The sequence below is a fragment of the Macroventuria anomochaeta genome (assembly GCF_010093625.1).
Source record: "Macroventuria anomochaeta strain CBS 525.71 unplaced genomic scaffold BU25scaffold_14, whole genome shotgun sequence".
Taxonomy (NCBI): Eukaryota; Fungi; Ascomycota; class Dothideomycetes; order Pleosporales; family Didymellaceae; genus Macroventuria; species Macroventuria anomochaeta.
In genome coordinates, this window is record NW_022985375.1 from 596,046 (window position 1) to 617,383 (window position 21,338).

The 21,338-nt window shown below is 52.4% G+C and overlaps 5 protein-coding genes across 5 annotated transcripts; 2 read left to right on the forward strand and 3 right to left on the reverse strand.

Moving 5' to 3' along the window:
• Positions 1-4,015: 4,015 nt before the first annotated feature.
• BU25DRAFT_410360 (ribosomal protein L13) lies at positions 4,016-5,136 on the forward strand. Its single transcript, XM_033706264.1, has 2 exons — positions 4,016-4,654; positions 4,708-5,136. The coding sequence occupies exons 1-2, from the start codon at positions 4,269-4,271 to the stop codon at positions 4,844-4,846; spliced, it is 525 nt and encodes a 174-aa protein (XP_033562456.1). The 5' UTR covers positions 4,016-4,268; the 3' UTR covers positions 4,847-5,136.
• Positions 5,137-5,381: 245 nt separating this feature from the next.
• Positions 5,382-7,637, forward strand: BU25DRAFT_490883 (acetyl-CoA synthetase-like protein). The gene is made up of 2 exons (XM_033711522.1): positions 5,382-7,115; positions 7,170-7,637. Exons 1-2 carry the CDS (start codon positions 5,669-5,671, stop codon positions 7,484-7,486), a joined length of 1,764 nt encoding a protein of 587 aa, XP_033562457.1. The 5' UTR covers positions 5,382-5,668; the 3' UTR covers positions 7,487-7,637.
• Positions 7,638-9,203: 1,566 nt separating this feature from the next.
• Positions 9,204-11,773, reverse strand: BU25DRAFT_391935 (glycoside hydrolase family 36 protein). The gene is made up of 7 exons (XM_033704634.1): positions 11,643-11,773; positions 10,873-11,587; positions 10,529-10,788; positions 10,424-10,482; positions 10,043-10,373; positions 9,859-9,996; positions 9,204-9,811 (listed from the first exon to the last, which is right to left on the reverse strand). Exons 1-7 carry the CDS (start codon positions 11,704-11,706, stop codon positions 9,228-9,230), a joined length of 2,151 nt encoding a protein of 716 aa, XP_033562458.1. The 5' UTR covers positions 11,707-11,773; the 3' UTR covers positions 9,204-9,227.
• A 2,062-nt stretch (positions 11,774-13,835) lies between these two features.
• BU25DRAFT_458109 (uncharacterized protein) lies at positions 13,836-14,482 on the reverse strand (the record flags this gene model as incomplete). The annotated part of the gene is made up of 3 exons (XM_033710175.1): positions 13,836-14,013; positions 14,070-14,146; positions 14,213-14,482. The coding sequence occupies 3 exons, from the start codon at positions 14,480-14,482 to the stop codon at positions 13,836-13,838; spliced, it is 525 nt and encodes a 174-aa protein (XP_033562459.1).
• Positions 14,483-16,917: 2,435 nt separating this feature from the next.
• On the reverse strand, positions 16,918-20,574 carry BU25DRAFT_340285 (uncharacterized protein; the record flags this gene model as incomplete). Its single annotated transcript, XM_033702803.1, has 2 exons — positions 16,918-17,880; positions 18,022-20,574. 2 exons carry the CDS (start codon positions 20,572-20,574, stop codon positions 16,918-16,920), a joined length of 3,516 nt encoding a protein of 1,171 aa, XP_033562460.1.
• Between the last annotated feature and the right edge of the window lie 764 nt (positions 20,575-21,338).

Genomic DNA, 21,338 nt, shown 5'->3' on the forward strand with positions numbered 1-21,338 from the left:
CAGCCCTCGCGTAGTAGCGTCGGCCACAGTTTGTGACAGCGTGGCTTGATTGAGGCTGGTGGGTCTTAGCCTCATGCGGTTGGTCACCGTCCGAAGTTGAACGTCACACATTTCTGCCATTTCTGCCGATGCCTTGGTGCCTCATGGCAACGCAACTTCGCGCGCCAAGTCGTGACAAAAACTTGAAAGGCGCCCAACAGATGCAGCAATGTGTCTCGTGAATAGTTGCTCACAACCAGAACGTGATCCGTCGGCTGGAGTTGATGGTAATGACGCCGAGCGTTCAGAAATATGCGGTGGGTCCGCTTGTCCGCTTGGGAATCAGCCCAATACATTATGCCCTAGTTAGTAGGCCGAAAGTATTGGCTGCGACGTGTGCCCGTATGCATTCCTCCGGAGACGCTTTCTGTTCCGCCAATTCTTACATAAAAGAAGCGAGCAGAATTGCTACCTCCACCGGTGCTGAGAAGGTGAGCCGAACGGTCAGGAAATACTGAGGAAGATCCAAACTCCACCGGTGATATCCTCATTGTGATACTCTGCTGCAATCACAGTTATGTCACTTGTTTTCTCGGACGCTCCGCACGCAACAGCCCCGTCGCACCGAGACTCCTCTTGTTAAGCGGATCAACATGACCGTGCGAATTGGGCGCTCGGGGAACTCTGCAAGTGCGGTTAGATTCCTGCATAGAACTTCTAGCCTGAAGATATTCAGGTGTTTTTTCGTCCAAGCTTGTGGCTGACCATCGAGGTTCGCTGACACTTGACTCAGGTGCTTGACGCCATAGTGTGTGGCTTCGTCACTGTACCGTACTAGCCACATGAAGGCCACGTATTAGCCACACTTGGCAGCACCTCCTGCAGCGGATGCTTGTTGCCGTGATGAAGGTCTCCTGAGATTTGTGCTGAGGTGTGGCTTTTACCGCGGAGATGCCGTCCCTTCCCGAGTGAACATGGATGATCAACAGGTTCGGTGCATGACAGCCAAGCCACGATCTCTAGGACTTCGCTGTGTGATCGCAGGTACTTGTGGCGCATGCGACTGGAGAAACTTCTGTTATGTAACAGGTGGAAAAGTGGGCGGTCAGAAGTGTGATGGAAGGTCGAGACCGCTGGCCAAGCGTTTCGAGAGCGTCTGAGATCGAGAGTCGTCGAGTGCGTCGTCCGCAGTTTGAATTGTGTGTTGAATGAAAGTTGAGGCTGGTGAATTTCGAAAAGAGGTTCGAGGTGGCTCAGCAGCTTTTTGTTTACTCCAAGTCTTGCACAGCCACGCAGAACGGAACGGCTTCTAGCGTTTAAGGGTAAGGACTCGACCTGTGGCGCTGCTGTTTTTCTCTCCGATCAAGACGGGCACATCCAGACCGCCACTGCCAAACAACAGCCACAGGGGCGGCGTAGGGCTGGCTGGACGATCCGCACGAAACCTTCCCAAATCTTATCCGTTTGCAATGACGTTCATTCAAGAACCCAGATTGAGGATTGAAAATAGAACCGTTGGAACGCCGTAGAATCCTAGCACTCGTTGCGAGGAGAAAATGCAGTTGTCAACGCTGATTGGGGGCTACAGATTGGCGACGCAATAACAACAGTATCGCCGCAGTTTCGGGCCATTTACTAGCAGCCGCCGCACTCCTCCAAAAAGTTCAGTATGAAGGACAATCTCCCTAAAGCGTTCGCGCATGCTGCAGGACAACTCGATTGTATTGCTTGAGAGTATTTGTGAATGTTTGACGCGAGTTTCCCGTCTTCAGTCTCCAGAAACACCCGATCGAAGCCACCTTTCTGTAAACTGCTCGAAAGAAGCTGCGCGTGAAGCCTTGTTCAGCTTCTGTGATCAACGTGGGAGCAAAGAGTTGGAATTCCCGGCAAATGCTCGATCGATCTCGAGACGGTCGCAGCCCGCATGAAGACACTGATTGTATCTCGGTTCATCGCCAGCAACCTGTTCGTCGAGCTCATATGCCATAAAAAAATGCAGTGCTAAAGGTACTTTGGCCGTCGTCACACTATCCAGCATGATCGTCTTGGAGCCAAGCAAACTGTGAATAGCATAGCCGTATGAGTAAGTTTGAAATGTGGACTTTGCACCGCCAGCCAGTTGCTGGCACGAAGCAGTCGTTATGCTCCTGCGCGTTCTAAAACCCACGACATCGATCGTATAGGTTCCAGATATCGGTGTGATTTCATTAACATCTCAAAGGCCAGAGGTACTTCGCACAGCCGTTCTTGAAAGCACTTCAAGGTTGATGCCTTACGTTGACCATTCCCTACAACGTATAATGACTGTCCTGCAGGACAGTTAGGTAAACCCGGGCTCGTTGGTCGGCACAGTAAATAGTCCTCCAGCGCGTCCATTGAACGTAGCTGCTCAAAGGGTCAGCATGATCGCCTTCAGAGAAGATAGACTCCGACAGCGTGTCCACATGTGCAGCCTACACAAAGAGACAGTGATGTTATCTCCATTGAGCGCAGTGCGTCTGTGTCGTTGGACGTTGCATCACCTGAAGTCGGCATAATTCGAAGGAGCAAATGTGGTGCTCAACTTATCGCGAGGTGACCATTCATACGATAGAAGAAGAACTGTGCCCACGAGTGGTTGATGAGTAAGTGAGGTTGGGCCGCTGCCGGTACCACAGGTTGAATGTGTCATCTGAACAAGTGCGTCAGTGTAAGTGAAAGGTGCGCTGTTAGCCTCACATATTGGTGCGCCGTGCTTAGCATGTCTTGCGTTGACGGGTTGAGGGTTGTCAGATGGAAGTTGCAGCGACACTTCAGAAACTGGGATCATTGAATTGAGAGCATACAACCGCTGCTCGCAGACGGTGGGCTTGCGAAAGAGCGACCTCCTCCATGCGGTCAAGAGATAGAAAGTAGAGGCAATAGACTAACAAACAATCGTGGTGCAAAACGTCTTCTCACCTCGCATTCGAGTGATGTCGCCATGTCGAATGCAAATATGAGAGGCGCAACGGTGACAGTCCTCGATACGAAGTTGCAGAAGAAAAAGGGTGCTGTGGAGGTGAGGTTGGTGAGGTCGCGACTGAAAGGGGACACATCCATGTGAGAGGCAGGAGTTGACAGAAACACTCGAGGCAGGCGTAACGTTGTGAGGTGCTCTACTGCACATACACATCAAACCCTCTAAAATGTGCACTAGTGTTGTAGGGGAGTTACAGCAGTCCAAGACATCTGAGTGAGATCAAGAATGGAGTTGTAAGGAAACACATCTGACGTGTAAGGCAAGAGCTAAGCATGACAAATAACGAAAAGAAGACCGAGACAAAGTATGGCTCATACAGAGAAACACTGTCAGAATTTAATTCGTCAACTCTAAGCGAATTGTAACGAAGGAAGACACTCTGCCGTGACGAACCAGATTCTACAAAAGGTGCTTTTTAGCGCTGTGTTGCTTGAGGAGGCAACATCAAAAGACCTCAAAGGTCCATCGAAACATCAGTGAACCAGTTTGAAAGTTCGACAGGCACCGTGGCAGGCGTGCATGCATCGATCAGGCAGCAAGCCTCCGAGACTTGGGGGTGTAAGTGATCGGTGTCAGTTGTGGTACGAAAAACACTCCTAATGTCAGAAAGCTCTCCACGCAGTACAGAGATCCCCGAGATAATGACCTGCAACTCTATTGCAGCACAATACATGCAATACAGAACGTAATGTCCACGGTGCTGTTGCCTGCGTTGTTGTGGTTGGTGCTCGTCGATTTCGCGGTGTGGGGGCTAACCCCATCCGGAAAAGCCCTCCTTCGCTACTGCCACGCCAAGGGCTACTCTCGCACATTCTCATTCTGAGCTTCACGACCAACGACCCGACTCACTAACCACAGCACAACCTCCGGATTCGCAGCCATGTCGACATTCGAACCGGTCATTGTACGTACGCCCTTGCTACACGAGCACGATACTCCTCGATATGGCACTCGCTGCCGCCACGGCGCTGCCCTGTCGCAAATTCCGACAAAGCCCACAATGGCAAAACAGCACCAGCTAACACTCCGCGCAGGTCATCGACGGCAAGGGGCACCTTCTCGGTCGCCTGGCCTCCACGGTCGCCAAGCAGCTGCTCAACGGCCAGAAGATCGTTGTTGTGCGATGCGAGGCCTTGAACATCTCCGGCGAGTTCTTCCGCGCGAAGCGTATGTCTCCCCCGATCCATCGAAGCGATTCGACGAAGAGCAGAGTACATGGCCAATATGATGGAATACACATACACAGCATTGCAATGCATTGCTTATACGCGTGGTCGTCATTGACGCCATGTGCCTCTGCTCTTCATCGAGCGCATTGAGGAATTTCCTGCAAATTAAAGCAGAGACTGACATCAGTTCAGTAAAGTACCAGGCTTTCATGCGCAAGCAGACCAGGTTCAACCCCACCCGTGGTGGTCCCTTCCACTTCCGCGCTCCCTCTAAGATGTTCTGGCGCACCGTTCGTGGCATGATCCCTCACAAGACTGCCCGCGGTAACGCCGCCATGGAGCGTCTCAAGACCTTCGAGGGTATCCCTCCCCCCTACGACAAGAAGAAGCGCGTCGTCGTTCCCCAGGCCCTCCGTGTCCTGAGGTTGAAGCCCGGCCGCAAGTACTGCACTGTCGGCCGTCTCGGCCACGAGTTCGGCTGGAAGTACCAGGACGTCGTCTCTCGGTACGTATCCTCGATATCAAATCTGATGGAATGGGTGCTAACGCGCAGTGCAGCCTCGAGGAGCGCAGGAAAGTCAAGGGTGCCGCATACTACGAGCGCAAGAAGGCCGCCCGCAGGCAGTTGGCTGAGGCCCAGAAGACCGCCAACGTTGATGGCAAGACCAAGGAGCAGCTCACCGCCCTCGGCTACTAGATGTCGACGATTGATGATACATGTCGGTGTCGGTGATGTCGTTAGGCGTGGAATGCATTGGGCTCATGGGAACTTTTCATCCCTTTTACTTCGACCGATCGAAAAGGTGTCCAGGCTAAAAGAGCATACCGATACCAGGATGCTCATGTGTTTATGGGTTTCTTCAACGTTGGTCAGCGCCATCCCCAGGTACTTCTCTTCCGGTTAGAAGAAATACGAATTGAAAAACCCAGGGCTTATCAAAGCATATGATGGAGTTCTGCTGCAAATATATCCCAATTTCCTGTTCATTTGCTCATTCTTGTCATCACACGCTTTGTATACTGACCTCACCTTCGAGCACATCAATATGAATTCTGACAAAGAGTGCATAAAATTGAGCGGCATTGATTCCGCACCGCCGGAGAGATGGGCAGTGCGGCTGACCTCGCGCAGGACAGCCAATGGTGGAGAACCTCGGCTCTGACATACGCATCCCACTGCCCTACCCCGGATTTTGGGAGCTCACCAAGCTTTAGTTGTTCATGAACACATTGGGACAGCTGTCATTCTGCAAGTTCGCGATAGTTACACGAAACTTTCTGCTTCCCTCGCAGCCAGCTTTCACTACATATTTTCATCAGGCCTTGCCTATCTTCAGCGCCGCTCTTCTTGCCGACACGGATACTCCGTACCTGGGCGTCGATAGCTCCAGTACTCATAATCGACACCTTGAAGAATCTCGTGCCGCCGTTAATTCGTGATCGCGACTGCTTTCACACGTCTTCCTTTCCAAGAACTTCTAGCATACCTGCAGCCTAACCCCTACACGCGCATATCAACATGGGTCCAACAGACCGTCTCAAGCAGCTTGCATCCCAATTCATATCAGCCAATACTGTACCTGGTCCTCCTCAAATCCACCCCGGTGACAGCCATGAGTACCATCACCGCCATAACTTCCACACCTTGAGTCCAACATCCTTCCTCTGGCGTGCTGCACAGATTGAACCTCATGCGACAGCCATATACCACAAGACCGCCAATGGCAAGATCCTGCGACGGTCATACGAAGAGACTGCAGACCGTGCGCGAGGACTGGCATACTACTTGCGCAAGCATCATTACAAAAGAGTGGGAATCTTGGCGACAAATACACCAGCATTCCTCGAGGCTATCTTCGGTATCGCAGCTGCTGGATCAATCAGTGTTGCGATCAACTATCGTCTGAAACCTGACGATATCAGCTATATCTTTCAACATGCAGATGTAGATATCATCATCGCCGATTTCGAGTTCGTCAAGATACTCAATGACTACAAGAAAGAGAGACCGAATGTACCGATCCTGGTCGATACAGATACGGACGCAACGGAAGGCGAGCTATCAGGACCGTTCGATGATGCCGTTTTGGAAGGACTGAAGTACGATACTGAAACTGGAAGCAAAGGCTGGGCAGAGCTCGCAGCACAAGCGCCAGATGAAGAGGAGGTCTTTGCTCTGGCGTACACATCCGGCACAACCGCACGCCCGAAGGGAGTTGAGTACACACACCGAGGTGTCTATCTTGCATCACTGGGCAACGTGATCGAGTCCGGACTCAACTACCACACTGGCCGCGCAAAGTATTTGTGGACTCTCCCAATGTTCCACGCAACAGGCTGGACGTTCCCTTGGAGCGTGACCGCAGTACGAGGAACGCACTACTGCCTCCGCAAGATCGACTACCCCGAGATCTGGCGCTTGCTTAAGGAAGAAGGCGTCACGCACTTCAATGCTGCACCCACCGTCAATACTCTGCTTTGCGCAGCGAAGGAGGCCGAAAAGCTACCCCAAGAAGTCCGTGTCACCGTCGCTGCAAGCCCGCCTTCAGCATGGCTCTTTGAACAGATGACTAAGTTGAACCTGCATCCAGTTCACGTCTACGGTCTGACCGAGACATATGGTCCCATCACCAAAGGTTACCACATGCCCGAATGGGAGAACATACCTGAGAAGGAAAAGTACGCAAAGATGGCTCGACAAGGTCACGGCTTCGTCACTGGACTACCTGCTCGAGTCATCAAGACGGAGCAAGAGGAAGGCGTGCTCATCAACGTCGAAAAGAACGGCCAAGAAATCGGCGAAATCGTGTTTGAAGGCAATATCTGCGCAAAGGGGTACTACAAAGACGCCGAAGCCACGCGGAAGTTGTGGGCGGGCGGTGTTAGCCATACAGGTGATTTGGCGGTTTGGCATCCAGACGGTGCAATCCAGATCCTCGATCGCGCGAAGGACATCATCATCTCAGGTAAGCCCCCCCCCCCCCGCGCTCCCTATTAGCTCTCTAACACTTAACCCACAGGCGGCGAAAACATATCGTCCGTCGCACTCGAAAGCATGCTCGCGACGCACCCGTCCGTTCTCGAAGTCGGCGTGTGCGGCGTGGCAGATTCGCACTGGGGCGAGCGCCCAAAGGCTTTCGTCACGGCCAAAGACGGCACGAACAGCGAGACACTGGGCGAGGAGATGATCAAGTGGGCCAAGGAGCAGAGTAATATCAGCAGGTTCATGGTGCCGAGGGAGGTTGTGGTGGTCAAGGAATTGCCGAAGACGAGCACGGGGAAGATTAAGAAGAATGTGCTTAGAGAGTGGGCGAAGGGGAATACGGAAGCGAAGTAGATGGGATGAGGAGGTGGGATATTGTGTGTTTCAGTGAAGATGTCGTTTAAGTAAGTGAATGTATTGGCGCGATGAACAAAATTGTATGGCTTGAGAGCGTAGGTACAAGCGCTTGCAGGAACGTGGTTTTGTTGAAAAGAAAGACAGAATCAGGTTTTCATGATTTGGTACTACCACGTCCAGCGATGCAGACGTGTCCTCGTCCTTCGTGGTATCCATATCTAACCACGATGCAAGAGCAGAAGCATCCAAGATGGTATCCATATGTTAAACAGCAACTCGGGCGATCGATTTGGAGGAGAATATCAAGAGGCTTCAGCAAGGATAGCTTGAACAAATCTATCGAACGATTGTGGGCCATCGAGGACGAAAACAGCAGGCTCGCCGGTCCACCACTTTCGTGTTGCTATGCGTTCCTTGTCAGCAAACTGGATATAAGACAAAGGCAAGGAGCAACAACCAAAGCACCATATCACACATCCTGACCACAAGGGCGTGGATATGCTTTCTCTTGGGATCGTACTCCACCAAAGTTATTGTGGCGTTGTCACCGGGTCAGCGCTGAGGACTTGTAGGCGATGAGTAGGTGACGAGCCTGTACTAGGACAGGCGAAAGGAGAGAGATTCACGTCGATCTCTGGAACAGCTCGGATGAGCTGGAGGTCAGGGATCCTGCTCTGTAGTATGGTCAACGTTAAGCAACAAAAGGAAAAGGGTAACTGACCAGTGGGAGAGAACTCAGCGAAAATATCGACTGAGAAAATGGCTTTAACGTCTTTCACGCACACGACATCGTCACCAACGACCTCAAATATCCAGTTAGGGCACTGGAGACCTGCAGGATGTCTTGAGTGGTGACAGCGTCACATCGTCGAATTAGGAACCACGAGACTTAATGAAGAGCTGTAGAGGTCTTCGCGCCCCGTTGAATCTGTGGTAGCACAACCAGAACTAGACATGGAGGCAGTTCCAGGTTCTGATTGCACTAATTGGCTCTTCAATACTCTGCCGGTTGACTACAATCTAGCCTTCAGTTGAGATGACAAGGACAAAAGTACTAGTGAGGGTGCATGGCAGGGTGTAGAATAGCATTCTTCATTTATGAACGGTGCCAACATGATATAATGGTTACTGAAATGTACAGACCCCTCTGAACTTGGTTCACTACTGCGGCAGACTTACGTTATGTAAGATTGAAGGCTTCTAAGTGGCTGTTTCTATCTTGGTTGACAGAATTGACTGTTTGGTACATGTCCTGCAGGGAAACAACGTGGTGAACGGCCACTACTCACAAGGCTATCGACCCTCATGAACCACGGTACGTACCTACTGTACGCATCACTGTACCAAGGTCAGGGGGTCTGCACATTTTTGCAAGCACCGATACATCACCACAAGGCGGGGTACCATGTTAGGTTCAATAAAGAGGTGACCTCTATTCACTATTCAGAGTGCTAATTCTAATGCTCGTGCGATAAATCCCCTTCGCACCGCAGCTTACACGAACCACTCGGCGCCATTGGTAGCAACTGTAGAATCGGTGGTCGTCGGAATATTGGATTGAAGTCGGCAGGCGGGATTCGACAGCCAGAGAATGGCAAATACTTGTAGCAGAACGGGCAACCGTTTGCGTCTTCGGCGATAAGTCCTCGCGCTGCGCACAGAACTTGTTCTACGCCAAGATGTAACTGTGTCATGTTGTATTCGTCAAGCACTACTTAGGGAAGTCTAGCACAAAATCCTACTGCTTCTCCAACCAGATCAGCTTGCTCTGGTAAATACCACGATCCCATCCGGCGTTAATACCTGCATTAGCATACGTAGCACCGCTGTATGTCCCATTGTCCAAGTTGTTGAAGTACCTCGCCTTCGGATCCAGGCCTTGCAGTCTTAGAGGTGGTGGGGCGGGCTTAGTGGTATACTGCTGCTGGAAGGCGAAAACAACGGCTTCACTGCCATCGGCACTGACGAACTGGACGGCTGGCCAGTTGCTGTCTTGTGGGCCAGCGAGGCGATAGAAGTCTCCCGAGATAACGATGGGGTTGACTCTGTGAGCTTCTGCCATAACCGTAGGGAGCTCGGCGACTTCGTCTTCGGTGAGCTCGTGAGGGTTCAGCTCAAGTCCGAAGCTCCCGCACATCATCGCTACATGCCCACGATAAGTAAAGCTGGTATCTCGTCCAGTTACGCCATTGGGTGACTTAGAGATGTGACACCCCATTGCTGAAGGAGGGTAGACAAGGCTAGTTCCCAGCTGAATTTGAAGTCTGTCAGCAGCATCAGTGTTGTCGGAAGTCCAATGCTGAGGCCAATAGTGCAGAAGACCTATGGTATGTCAGCCTTGTGCAGGACGGAATCTATCAGGTACGCACCAGCGTCGAAGCGGCCTCCACCGCTTGCACACCCTTCCCATAGGATATCAGGATACTTCGTGGTCAATGTGTCCACCACGCGATATAGACCGAGAATATACTGGTACGAATCAGATGGACGGGCAAGCTCATGCATTCCTGAAGGCGTTAGTGACACACAATGTAAGATCATTTCAGGACTTACCTCGATTGTTGTCCCACTTGAAGTAGGAAATAGGTGCCGAATCGGCAATTCTGGAGACAGTATCTATAATGAAGTCTTGAACTTCAGGTAGTCCAACATTCAAAACAAGTTGGTTTCGCGTCAGCGTTCTTTCGTGCTTGCCTGCATGCAGAATCCAGTCAGGATGCTCGTTGTACAATGTGGAATTGAGGTTGGTCATCTCAGGTTCCACCCAGATTCCAAACTTCAATGCTGTGCTAGTACTGTCGTTGGTGCTTGCATTCAGGACATCGATTCTGACAATCTGATCAATGTAGGGCTTCAGGCCGTCGGGAAACTTGGCCGGGTTGGGCTTAACATTGTTAGCAAGGCTTGTTTCCAGATGCGTGTGTTGTCACTCACTGTCCAGTCACCCAACCCAAGGCTGTCGTTGTTGCGCGGATATTCGACACCAAACCAACCTAGCCGTGTCAGTGAGTTCTACTTCAAGGCACATGGATACCTTACCATCGTCCTGGACCAGGAGTTCGATACCAAGATCAGCTGATTCGCCAGCGAGATTGACGACAGCTGTATCGTTAATGTTGAAGCCTAACCCTTCCCAGCTGTTGAGCAGGATTGGGCGAGTCTCATGAGTCGCTTTATGCCGAGACAAGTGGTTCCTGTACAAGTCGTGGTACGAGCGCGAGACCCCACCGATGCCAGAAGAGCTGTAGACAGCAACGGCTTCCGGGGCCTGGAAGCTGCCGCCAGGGGCAACTCGAATGCTTGTGTGTAGGGGATTGAGACCGAGCAGAGCTCTCACATAGCCGTTGCTGGTCCTTTCAATGGCCGCCTCAAAAGAGCCTGACCAGACTAGATTGAAGCCCCAAGCTTCACCGCCGTTCTCAGTAGTTTGAGGCGATGTAAGTATGTAGAACGGATTATGTGTGTGGCCAGCGTAGCCCTCGGTGGAACGGAAGCTGGTCTCGCCAAAGTCTACCTTGCGCCGGACAGTATTCATCTCGTGGTACCAGTCACCATGGGGTTCGATAACCTCGAAGTCTAGGTTGGGGAAGTCGAAGGAGAAGCTTGCAGCTCTCTCAATGACAAGGTCACCAGTTCCGTTGTTCGTGATCTTGAAGCTCCTGGCAACAGCATTGTACTTCGGAAAGATGCTGTACGAAAGCACAGCCCCGACATCAGAAACGTTATCGTAGAGCTGAACTTGAAGCGTCGTCACATCGGAGTCATTGCCGTATGTTGCTGGGAATCCAGGAATAGACGGCTTGCCAGGGACGATCTCGTGGGACTGGTAGAGGAAAGCTGACACTGTGTCTCCATCAGAGTGCTCGATATGGATCGCGGGCAGGCGGATATCGCTTCTTCCAACATCGGGAAACTCGCGTCGATCGTTGGCTTTATTGTCGTGCCAGCCCCAAGGGAGGATGTAGGCTGGGGGAACAAAATCTGTTACTGGTGCCCCAAAGTGGTCCGAAATCAAATCGCCGTTTTCGGTGTTGACATGGAACAGATAGGAGACATCATCGCCGGTGAGTGTGAAGTTACCTCCATTAGCAGTGATCGCTGGTGGATGTTAGCATACTGTGTTTCAATGATTAGCGTGTTACCATAAATTTACCATCCTGAGCAGCGACTACACCAGCCAGCAAGGTCGATGTGATGATTTGCTTTGCACCAAGCATCTCGTCTATCTCTTACCGTAGCGCGATACATTGTCAGTTGGCGAGGCACCTCTATTTTGTAGTTGAATTCGCTACCGCGGATCGAAGCTGCAAGGCTCATAATTTCGCCGATCGGGTGAGGGGTAGCAGTGGGGAAAGTATGGGGTCAACATAGTCACTTGCATGTATAACCATCCGGAAGATCTCTCTACTGGCTAAATAGGCGGTTACATTTCTAGGAACAGCTAGTGTAACGTCTTTACAGGTATGGCGTGCATTGTTCGTGAGTTCGTCCACGGTAGAAGCAGGTTCGGAGGTTCAACGACATGTCTGTTGTGCTGCTGTGCATGTGCACCCCACAACGTATTTTCTTGGCTGCAGAGGTCGTTCAGACGTCGTAAGGTTTCTGTGCCGCGTCGAAGAGACACTGTAACGTTCTTGTCGCATCTGTAGCTGTCATTGATTAGGTACGCGTCGCTGTCTGGAGCCATGCCCAGTGAACATCGACGGGTGCCTGCCAGACCCATGCAGCGCAAGCGCCTTAAATATCAACACTAACTTCGTGAACAGTCAAATGAAGATTTGCAAAGAGATTGGGATGAAGTCGGAAAACTCGCGCTCGACGGTCGACCGGTCCGCCAAAAGCCTGAGGAGCTTCGCTAGCGCTGACGCTAGACAGGGGTCCGTGCAGAAGCGATGCGCCTGCGTTGCCGCTTCAGATACGGAGCCCGGAGGCTGAGAGCAACGGTGCTTCTCTCCTCTCTCCTCATCCTTGACACATCACGACACACAAAGCTAAGTAGACAAGTACTGTCCCTCCATGTGTGGCGGAAAACCATGCATGGCGGCATGCCGGTCATGCTCTCCTTCGCAACAAAGTCCACCACAGCTGAGAGGCCTGAAAATCTCGGGATAGAGACCTTGACTCTAAAGCTTTGTTTGCACTTCGTCTCTTTGCCACCAAATTCCTGCTAAGCTAGCAATACCACAATTCGCTGCCGGCATGCACAGCAGCCCTGCCTCGGACTGCCTCGGATGCGCTGGAGGTTTAATGCATACATCTGAGAGTCTGTCAAGCTATACGGAGATGTACTAATAGTGTATTCCGAGCGACGTACTATGGCATCTTAGGTGGTGGCGCTGTGGTGCAGATCAATCGGTCTACAGAGCGGGATTGACAGCTAGAGGCGCTACGTGCAAGTCGTACAGAAAGGCCGTAAATAGCCTAGCCGTATTGTGACAGCGCTGATAACAGAACCTTGGACCACCAGCCTGGCTCGGGTGAAGCCGCCTGGCAAGCGATTAGGTTTAAGCATGACTCGCTCGAGCTTTCATTCACCCACACCGCAGCACTACCTACTATGCACGCCTCTTTGTTGGAGCAGATACTAGTAGAGATAGAGGCTTATAAACAGGTTTGCAGCGACGTAAGAGTCGACTCAGAGTAATTGGTACAAATATACAGAACTTTTTATCCTTATATCGCAGACAACTTTGAGCGAGTTGGTATCTTGGAGCGCACCCGTGGAGGATATCCAAGAACTGTCCAGATTGTGTGTCCCCCGATGCCGATGCAACCGGCAGCACAGCAGTATCAGCAGAATCGATAGTATTTACTCACAGGGCAGAGCTCTATGAAGATGGAGGAGGCCGAAGAGCAAGCGGAAAAAGGATGGGAGTTTCGAACAGGACTAACACTAATCCAACTTCTGGCACTGATATTTACCATTACTATAGCATGCGTAGTTCCCAGCATCACGAGGCAAATGGGACATGGTTACTTATCACAAGATTGGGACTAATCTACGTTCAAGAAATGTGACTTGATCTGTCTGGAGTTCTCGACCATCCGCGCCAAACGTCACCAAAACCCTAACACTTCAAACATCACGTGACTAGCCAACCAAAACTCCCACACACCAAGTACCACAATGTCCGCAGCCGCGTGTATCTAGTATCTGCTCTAAAACAGACGTACGTGGAGGGTGGTGCGGCGTTGTGCGTGCATTTAAGCTCGAGCGAGTCATACTTAAACCTAGCCGCTAGCTGGGCCGCTCCACCTAAGCTACGCTGGCAGGCAGTAACGTACTACCCGAAACTCCTTGGTGGAGGAAATGAACGTGTCTACTCGAATCTGACGATGCGTCCATCTAACAGCCCTTGGGCGGCTGCTTGCCCTGGTTCTTGACGTACCAAGTACGCTCCTCAGGGGTGAGCTTACGCGCGTTTCCAGACGCACGCAGCTTCGCCTCAGTCGACTTACGCATCTTGGTGCTGTTGGCCTTCTTTGTCTCCCAGAACTGCTTCTCGCGTGCGACGCGATCTTCTCTTGCTGCACGAGCTCAGCGGCCTTGATCTTGGCTGCCTCCTCGTTCCTGACACACTGCTGCGCGCGCTGATCCTGCTTGGCTTGAGCGACAACCCAGTCTTCGTCGTGCTTGACGTTGGCCTCGTTAATGGTCTGAGCAAAGTCAGCGCGCATCTCCAGTTATGCGTCCTGTGGGTCTGGAAGCTCGCCGTTGCAGACCTTATAAGCGAAGTTCTGGACAGCGATCTTGTAGAAGCGTGGATAGCGAACGTGGCGAATCACCACGGCGTCTAATTCCTGATAAGACGGAAGACCATGAAGGATGCCATCAACCTTGCGGACAATGTGGCTCACGTACTTGTCCATACCAAGGACTCCAGTAGCATGACAGATACCACGGGCGGTCTCCATATTCTCGTCATCGTACTGCAATTGCAACTTGTGCTTTGTGGCAACTTGAGTGAGGGACGTGACGTAGTCCAAGGGCATCTTGACTCAGCGCAGCTCGACAGTATCAGGAAGGACGACCGTGCCCTTCTTGATGAAGTCGGCCGTACGTGTGGAGGTGACCTTCAGGAGAGGTTCTGGGACATAGTCGGCATGCGTGTTCCATGTGATGACAGGCACGAGCTTGCCCTTCAGGGCTGATCGAACCTCATGGGGGGGCGAAGATCGATGTCCTTAGGGTGTGGGCCGTCTTGACCGGTGACAAAGGCCGTTGTCAGAAGCTTGGTACCGAAACGTGACATGCTGGTGGTGATATAGTGTTGAAGTATTCGTTTAATGTAATAAGTTTGTTGGGTTGAGAGTTGATGAATGCTGTGTAGGGTATAGAGGGGAATTTGGACAGTAATTTTATACATAGGAGGGAGAAGCAACGGGTTGACAGTGTTAGTGATCAGCCTTAACAACCCTTTCACTCGTTGCAACGAGTTTAGGGAAAGCCAGCATCGTTGGTCAAACAGTAAGGACAAAGTGTTGGATTTTTTTCGGTCTCTTGGAAGTCATATTCGACGAGGATGATGGCAGGTACACCTAGAGTAGCTATGGCCAACCAACGACTTTGAGAATATGAAACACTACTGCACCAAGTACTAAGCAGTACATTTCGAGTCCCATGTACGAGCTGTGTGTACGTTATTTGCTGTGTCTTGTTGTGTTTGTTTGGAGGAGTTGGTGATTTCCATTTTTGATGATATGCTAAATGCTTCATGGATTAACCCTTTTGCATTAGAGGGTTGAATTAGTAGCTTGTGGCTTTGTCGGAAAGTTATTGTAAGTTCTTTGACACGTTTAACTTGAGTGAGCAAGTGTACTCGAGCAACTTCGACGACTTTTCATCCATCACCTCCTCAAATCTTGTCATCGAGTCGGACTGACAGTTTGCTACTAGGCACTGTCTTTTATGCGTGACACAAAGTTCGGGTTCGAAATAACGAACGAAACGATCACTTCACTCAACCTGGCAATCACCATAGATCTACGACCTTCGACTTCCCGTTGTTCAGGACCTTAAGACCTCGAAGTGTTGCGACTTAACGAGCGAGCATGTCCCAGAAACATAATACCTTGATCTTACCGCTAAATAAACAATCAGAAAACTGTGTGAGACACGAAAAGAGATGGCAGCCCCGTGCACCTGACATAGATTATTTTGCTTGTCTAAACAATTGGTTACGTCAGGGGGTTTGGGAAGCAGCCACCCCGCGGTTGCTGAGTGTGGGTGTTACGTGCTGAGTCGACTCTACTTGCGTCGGACCGGGGGCTTTCTTACGCTTTGAATCTTTCGGCGTTGACACTTCGGTTCCTTGTCTGGGTGCTGGAGCGCACCACAACCTCCACATGTGCAGGGAGTGACTTGGAATTCCTTTCTTTTAGCGTCATGGCAAGCGGTCTTCAAGAGCTTTATCTCTCATCTCCAATCGCAATCAAAAATCTGTTTAAACTCGATCTCCTCTTTTTCCAATGATGACATGGATATCTACCGTCGACGAGATTCGTAGTGATTTGATGAGACTCAATTACGCCTTGACACCTTGTTGTGTGTGCGTGCGCAGGGCTCCCGTACATTCCACAGTCGCTTGTTGGCTTTCTCGGCATCAGTTTGGACTCTGCAAATATTGTACAGTACAGTGTTGGATGGCGAAGGTGGGAACCAAGACTGATGGTAGGTCTCCATTCATTTACATACTTCCCCCTCTCGGGTATTGCAAAGCGAGGGTACTGTTTCCACCTTTCACTGATGTCAACTATTCCAAAACCCCTAGATACTCCATAAGATCAGCCCGTAGGCTTTGATCCAAAACACTCAAAAACCCAAGGTGCATGAAGGCACCCTTCAACTACGCCAAAAGCGTTGCTCATAACTTGATGGTGATGGTGAGATAGATGTACAAGCGAGTGAGTATGTAATGATGTTATGGTAGAGCGAATGTAGATATGTGGAGGATGCGGGACTAGGTGAGTAGAGACTAGAACATTACGGTAGTAACTCAACGCGTTCCTCCACGCTGGAAGCCGTGGGTATAGTGGCTTGAACAAAGGAGATGAGATGCAAGGAAACATGGTGGTAAGGTTGTGCCGGTCGGCTAGGAGGCTTTACGCAAGGCTTTGTGCACGACCCGGCCATACAGCTTGTGAAAGACGCATCACAGCACGCATCGTTGACTTTGCCTAGCGCGAACCTCGGAGATTTGCCGTCGCAACGGCCAAAGTCTAACGCCTTGGTCTTTCTTTTCTCCGAAGTCTTTCTCTGAAGGCGTTTGGTTGGTGAGTGGAGCGGAAATTGGTCCGGAGTTCTCGGCTGCTGCTGGGCGCACAGACCCTTGTGTCATCGCGGCTTGGTCAGCGCTGATGAAGACCGTATCTGCTGGCGAGTCGTATTTGTGGAGAATCGAACTCGAAGATATGTGTTGCATCGTCGATCATAGCACGTCCCAGATGTTTCGTACGATGGGACTGCTGCCTAGTTGCGCTGGACTTCGAGGATCAACTGTGAGTTTCTCAGGCGTCCATTGCCTTGGTGGCTCGCTCCAGGTGTGACCGTTTTGTCCGTCTTTGATCGTCTCGTCTGATGAGGCTGGACTAACGTCCTCGGCCGAAGGGCTTAAGTCGAGGTGGAAAGGATTCCTTGTGAATTCTTCTGCACGCGGCGACATCAGTGCATCCAGGTCATCCATGGCTTGCTGAGGGTCCAGCTTGGACTCCATCTCGGACTGAAGCTTTGACAACTGTCTCTGCTCTTTAATGTTTGGCGACGAGAATCGTGTGCGGATCGCTTTTGCAGGCGTCGCAAGGAACTCTTTGGTTCGCGGCGTCTCCGGCCTTGATGGCAGTAAGACCTGGCTAGTTGCCTGCGTCGGTGTCGAGGCGATAACATTAGTCTCTGGTGATGTGCTCAAGCTGTCGATGCGGGATTCGATGGTAAGCTTGCATCTCGACGGAGGTGCTTGTATCGATGCTGGGACTTGCTCCAACGTGTGCGTTGATGGAGTGCGTGCATGACTATCGAGCGAAGCAAAGCCGTTGAAAGTTTGATGCGCAGGTGGAAGAATGGCTTGGAATGCCGGACGTCGGTCGTCGCTCCCTGAGTTTTGAGAGTTTTGAGAGTTTTGAGAACTTGCAAATGGGTTGCCAGAAGAAAAGTCTCTCCTCGTAGGTGATGTCAGACCGTATGGATCCTCATCAGTAGTCCTAGGCCTGAGCGGGGCCATGTGGAACTCTGCAGCTCTGGGAGACTTCAACTCTGACTCTGGTACACTGCTGGGACCAAATGCAGCCTTGGGAAACGAGCCGAATGTTGGAGAGGCGAAATCGGAGGACCGCTCCTGAGCAGATGTGTTGTCGGTACTGACGAGCGTCTCCAACTGCGCCGGTTGACTTGATTCCTGAGTAGCACGGAATGGTAGCAGGTTGCGAGGCTTTTCACTACGATCGCTTCTTGTCTTCGGCAATGTCATCCGTAGTGGAGGGATCATCGGTGACTTAGGCGGGGCGCCAAGCTGGAAACGATCCTGAGCTTTCGGAACCGATAACGAAGGCGCTGGCTCATCGTACTCTGAAGGCCATGGAAGATCGAACGACGTTTTCACTGGGGACCTGATCTCATAGTCATCATCCTGGTCCTGTTGCGTGCTGTACAGAGGAACGTTGAATGTCAGCGCAGAAGGCGACTTGAGTGGTGCGAAGCCCATCGGCTTCATTGGTGCCAAGTGGGTGCTCTTCGTCTCAATCGACCGCTCCACAGGGGTGTCTGAGTACGACCGCAACGAGAGTTGACGCGAAAAGTTCGGAACCGATGGTGCTTGCGAGACCGGCTCTGGGGCAGGCTGCACAACTTCAGGAACGGCGGGGATAGCCGTTGGTGCCAGAGAAGAACCATTGACCTTGACTTCGACGACAGGTACGACATGTCCCTTAGGATCGACAAAAGGAGCGGTGGTTGGTGTAGAGTTGGAGGATAGGTCAAGGTTCACTTGAGTCGAGTCCCAAGAGTTACGGAATCGTGCAGCAAATGCGTCACTGGGAGCGGACAATGGCCCGGGAGAAATGGCCATCATGTTGCCCGTACTGGCTCGCTGCATGGTGATATCGGAATCTGGGGGCAACGGGGCTGTCTGAGGCGTACGCGATCCGGAGGCATCCTCCCTCTCGGGGTTGGGGCAAGAGAATCTGTTGTTCGTAGCCGATGCGGAAGAAAACCCCACTCTTCTCCCAAAACCCTGGTTCTGCGTGCGGCTGTTCTGGTTCTGTCTGAGAAGGCCATTGCGGAATTCCTGAAGCTGCATGATGAGGTTCATATTAGGCCCAATCCACTTGCTTCGCTTCTTGGCCTTGTCGTATGCTTCCTGTACGCTGACCTCAGGCTCTTTGTACAAGCCGTAGGCAACTACCAAGCTGGCAGAACGACTGACACCACACTGGCAATGTACAAGAACACGCTTGCCCTGCTTGACTCGGTCGTCCATGATCTTGACGAGCTTGTACAAGTCCAAAACGATATCGGTGTTGTGCTCCCAGGGCATGTGGATGTACTCCGGCGTGCGGTAGGTCTTGCCATTGATTACAGTCTCACCAGGCTGTATTGTTTGCAGAACCGGCGCTGTAGCCTTGGGTGTGGTTGGCGAGTCACTGCCAAAACCAAAGGTGGATTTTGGTTGTTGCGATAGTGCAGCGAAATCGACATTCTCTGCGGCCGGCCCATCCACTCTCCTTGCGTTGAGATCCTTTTGCGACTCCGAGGGCTGACATGTAAACGGATTCTGCACCTCGCTAGCAACGTTGACGATCACATCGAACGAAGCAGCTTGCTCGGCGGTCGGTTCGAAGTAGAGGTAGACTCCAGCGGGGTATATACAGATGGGTCCGTTGGGGTATGCGGCAGGCTTCTCTTCTTTTGATTGCGGGATGTCGAAATTAGGCTCCTCCTCTTCTTCTTCCATCTCGAACGGCACTTCTGACAACCCACTGCTCTTAGTCGCGATTGGGCGCAAAGCAGGAAACTTCATTCCACCAGCTGGGGCGACGCTCGGCGAACATAACGCCAGGGAGGGCGATGACTGGAAGTGGCGTAACGCTGGCCGGCTGAGGGACGGTGTAGAAGGAATGACGAGTCTCGTGGGCTTGTTGTCGTTGATTCCTGGAGTTGCTATTGTCAAGCTCAAGTTCGATGGCCGTCTCCGCGGTGGTGTTGGTGGCTTGATGAAGAGGGGCGACGGGGGCGCAGAGCTGTTCTTCTCCTTGTCGGCTAGAGCTGCTGGGGCGGCTGGCGCCTGGGCACGGAGGTTGGTGAGCGAGGGGGTGGTGTTGATCCCGAGGTTCTTGAGGTTTCGTGCCTTCTTTGCTGGCGTCGTCGGCCGTTGTAGTTCGAAGAAGTTGCTCCCTGACGACACACCATCAGATGTCTCAGGTCTTCGTGCTCGGAAGTCGGCTGCGAAGGAGTGGTTCGTGATCTTGGGCATTGGTGACTCTGGCGAGGGCCCTGGCGAAGGATCGGTCACGGAGGAGGAGTCCATGGTGGATATTGTGGTGGTGGGCGAATTATCCGAGGATGCGGTCGAGTTGGAGTCGCGAGAGTCGTGGTGGTTGTGGAAGGAGGAGAAGGGAGCGCCGTGTATTGTGTTCCCGCTCGAGGTGCGTTGTGCTACATGGCTGCCATGTACGGTACTTGCGTCGCGGTCTGATGGGTGGGCGTGTCCAATACTGTGGGGCTCTCCTCCAAAGACGGCGCCGAACGAGGGCATGGGCATGTATGTTCTCGATGTCGTTGTCGGCATGCTTGGGAGCTGTGGGGACGAGGCGGTGCGGAGAGGGTGGGCGCGAGTGGTGCTGGGCCAGCGGCTGTAGTGCGCGAATCTATCTTCAGACTTCTTGGAAGGGAAGGAGGGACTGAGGGTGGGCGAGGTTCTTTTGAGGGCAGTCATGTCAGCGTGGTGCACTACAGTCGAGGAGGAGGTGCAGATAGACGAGGCAGAAACGGCAGCGAGTGCAGTCTGGCAGTGTGCAGTCTGGTAGAGTGCAGTCTGGTAGAGCGCTGTCTGGTAGTGTGCAGTCTCGTGGGAGAGGCCACCGCATTGTGACATGGCTCAGAGCAGCAGAGGAAGGGACGACGAGGCACCGAGGGAAAGAGGCATGCTACGCACCAGATTGCCCAGAGCAGCGGCGGCAAAGGCGTCGCTGGGCGTCGCTGGGCGAGTACGCGAGGATGCCGGATCCTCGAAGCGCCTGAGGGAGTGACTACAGCAGGCTGATGCGCCTGGCGGTGGGTGCGGCGCGGAACGCGTAGCGGAGAAGGCAATGGCAATAGCAGTGCGGTGCAGGCGATGCAGTGTCGTGCCGCGCAGCTGGGAGACGCGCTCAGTCAGGCCGGTCGTGTCGCGGTGGTGGTGAGGTCGAGGGTCTGCATGCGTCGCGGCAGGCTCGGAGGTCGAATTGGCTGGCAGCGCTGGCGGTGCACAAGAGAGAGAAGGCCGGACGGTCGTCAGGCAGGCGCAGGGTGACCAGAGCTACTACCGCCGGGGAGCATGAGGAAGGGGATCGTGGGCAGCCGCGGTGGAGTGTGCACTGGTGGGTGCGTGGGTGCTGTGAGGCTAACTGAAGCCAGCGCTACGGATTACGATGGAGAGTCAAGAGCGCCGCTTCGTATGGTGTGGCCGGGCGCTTAGGCTGTGTCTAAGAATAGCTGAGCCGTCGACACCCTGCATCGCGCAGCCACTGAGAGCGCGACACTTGGGACAGCGCTGGAAACAGCACCAGCAATCAAAACCCAGAGCGAGTCCAGCATGTCCGTCGTCCCAGTGTTTGCCTTCATGATTCAGCAAGCCTGGTGCCCTTCGCCGACGCCGGC

Coding starts and splice junctions, on each gene's coding strand:
- BU25DRAFT_410360 (XM_033706264.1), top strand. CDS start 4,269: ATGTGCCTCTGCTCTTCATCGAGCGCATTGAGGAATTTCCTGCAAATT. Junction 4,655..4,707: donor TACCAGGACGTCGTCTCTCG/GTACGTATCCTC, acceptor CGCGCAGTGCAG/CCTCGAGGAGCGCAGGAAAG.
- BU25DRAFT_490883 (XM_033711522.1), top strand. CDS start 5,669: ATGGGTCCAACAGACCGTCTCAAGCAGCTTGCATCCCAATTCATATCA. Junction 7,116..7,169: donor GAAGGACATCATCATCTCAG/GTAAGCCCCCCC, acceptor CTTAACCCACAG/GCGGCGAAAACATATCGTCC.
- BU25DRAFT_391935 (XM_033704634.1), bottom strand. CDS start 11,706: ATGCTTGGTGCAAAGCAAATCATCACATCGACCTTGCTGGCTGGTGTA. Junction 10,374..10,423: donor TTGGGTTGGGTGACTGGACA/GTGAGTGACAAC, acceptor AACAATGTTAAG/CCCAACCCGGCCAAGTTTCC. Junction 9,997..10,042: donor CAAGTGGGACAACAATCGAG/GTAAGTCCTGAA, acceptor TAACGCCTTCAG/GAATGCATGAGCTTGCCCGT.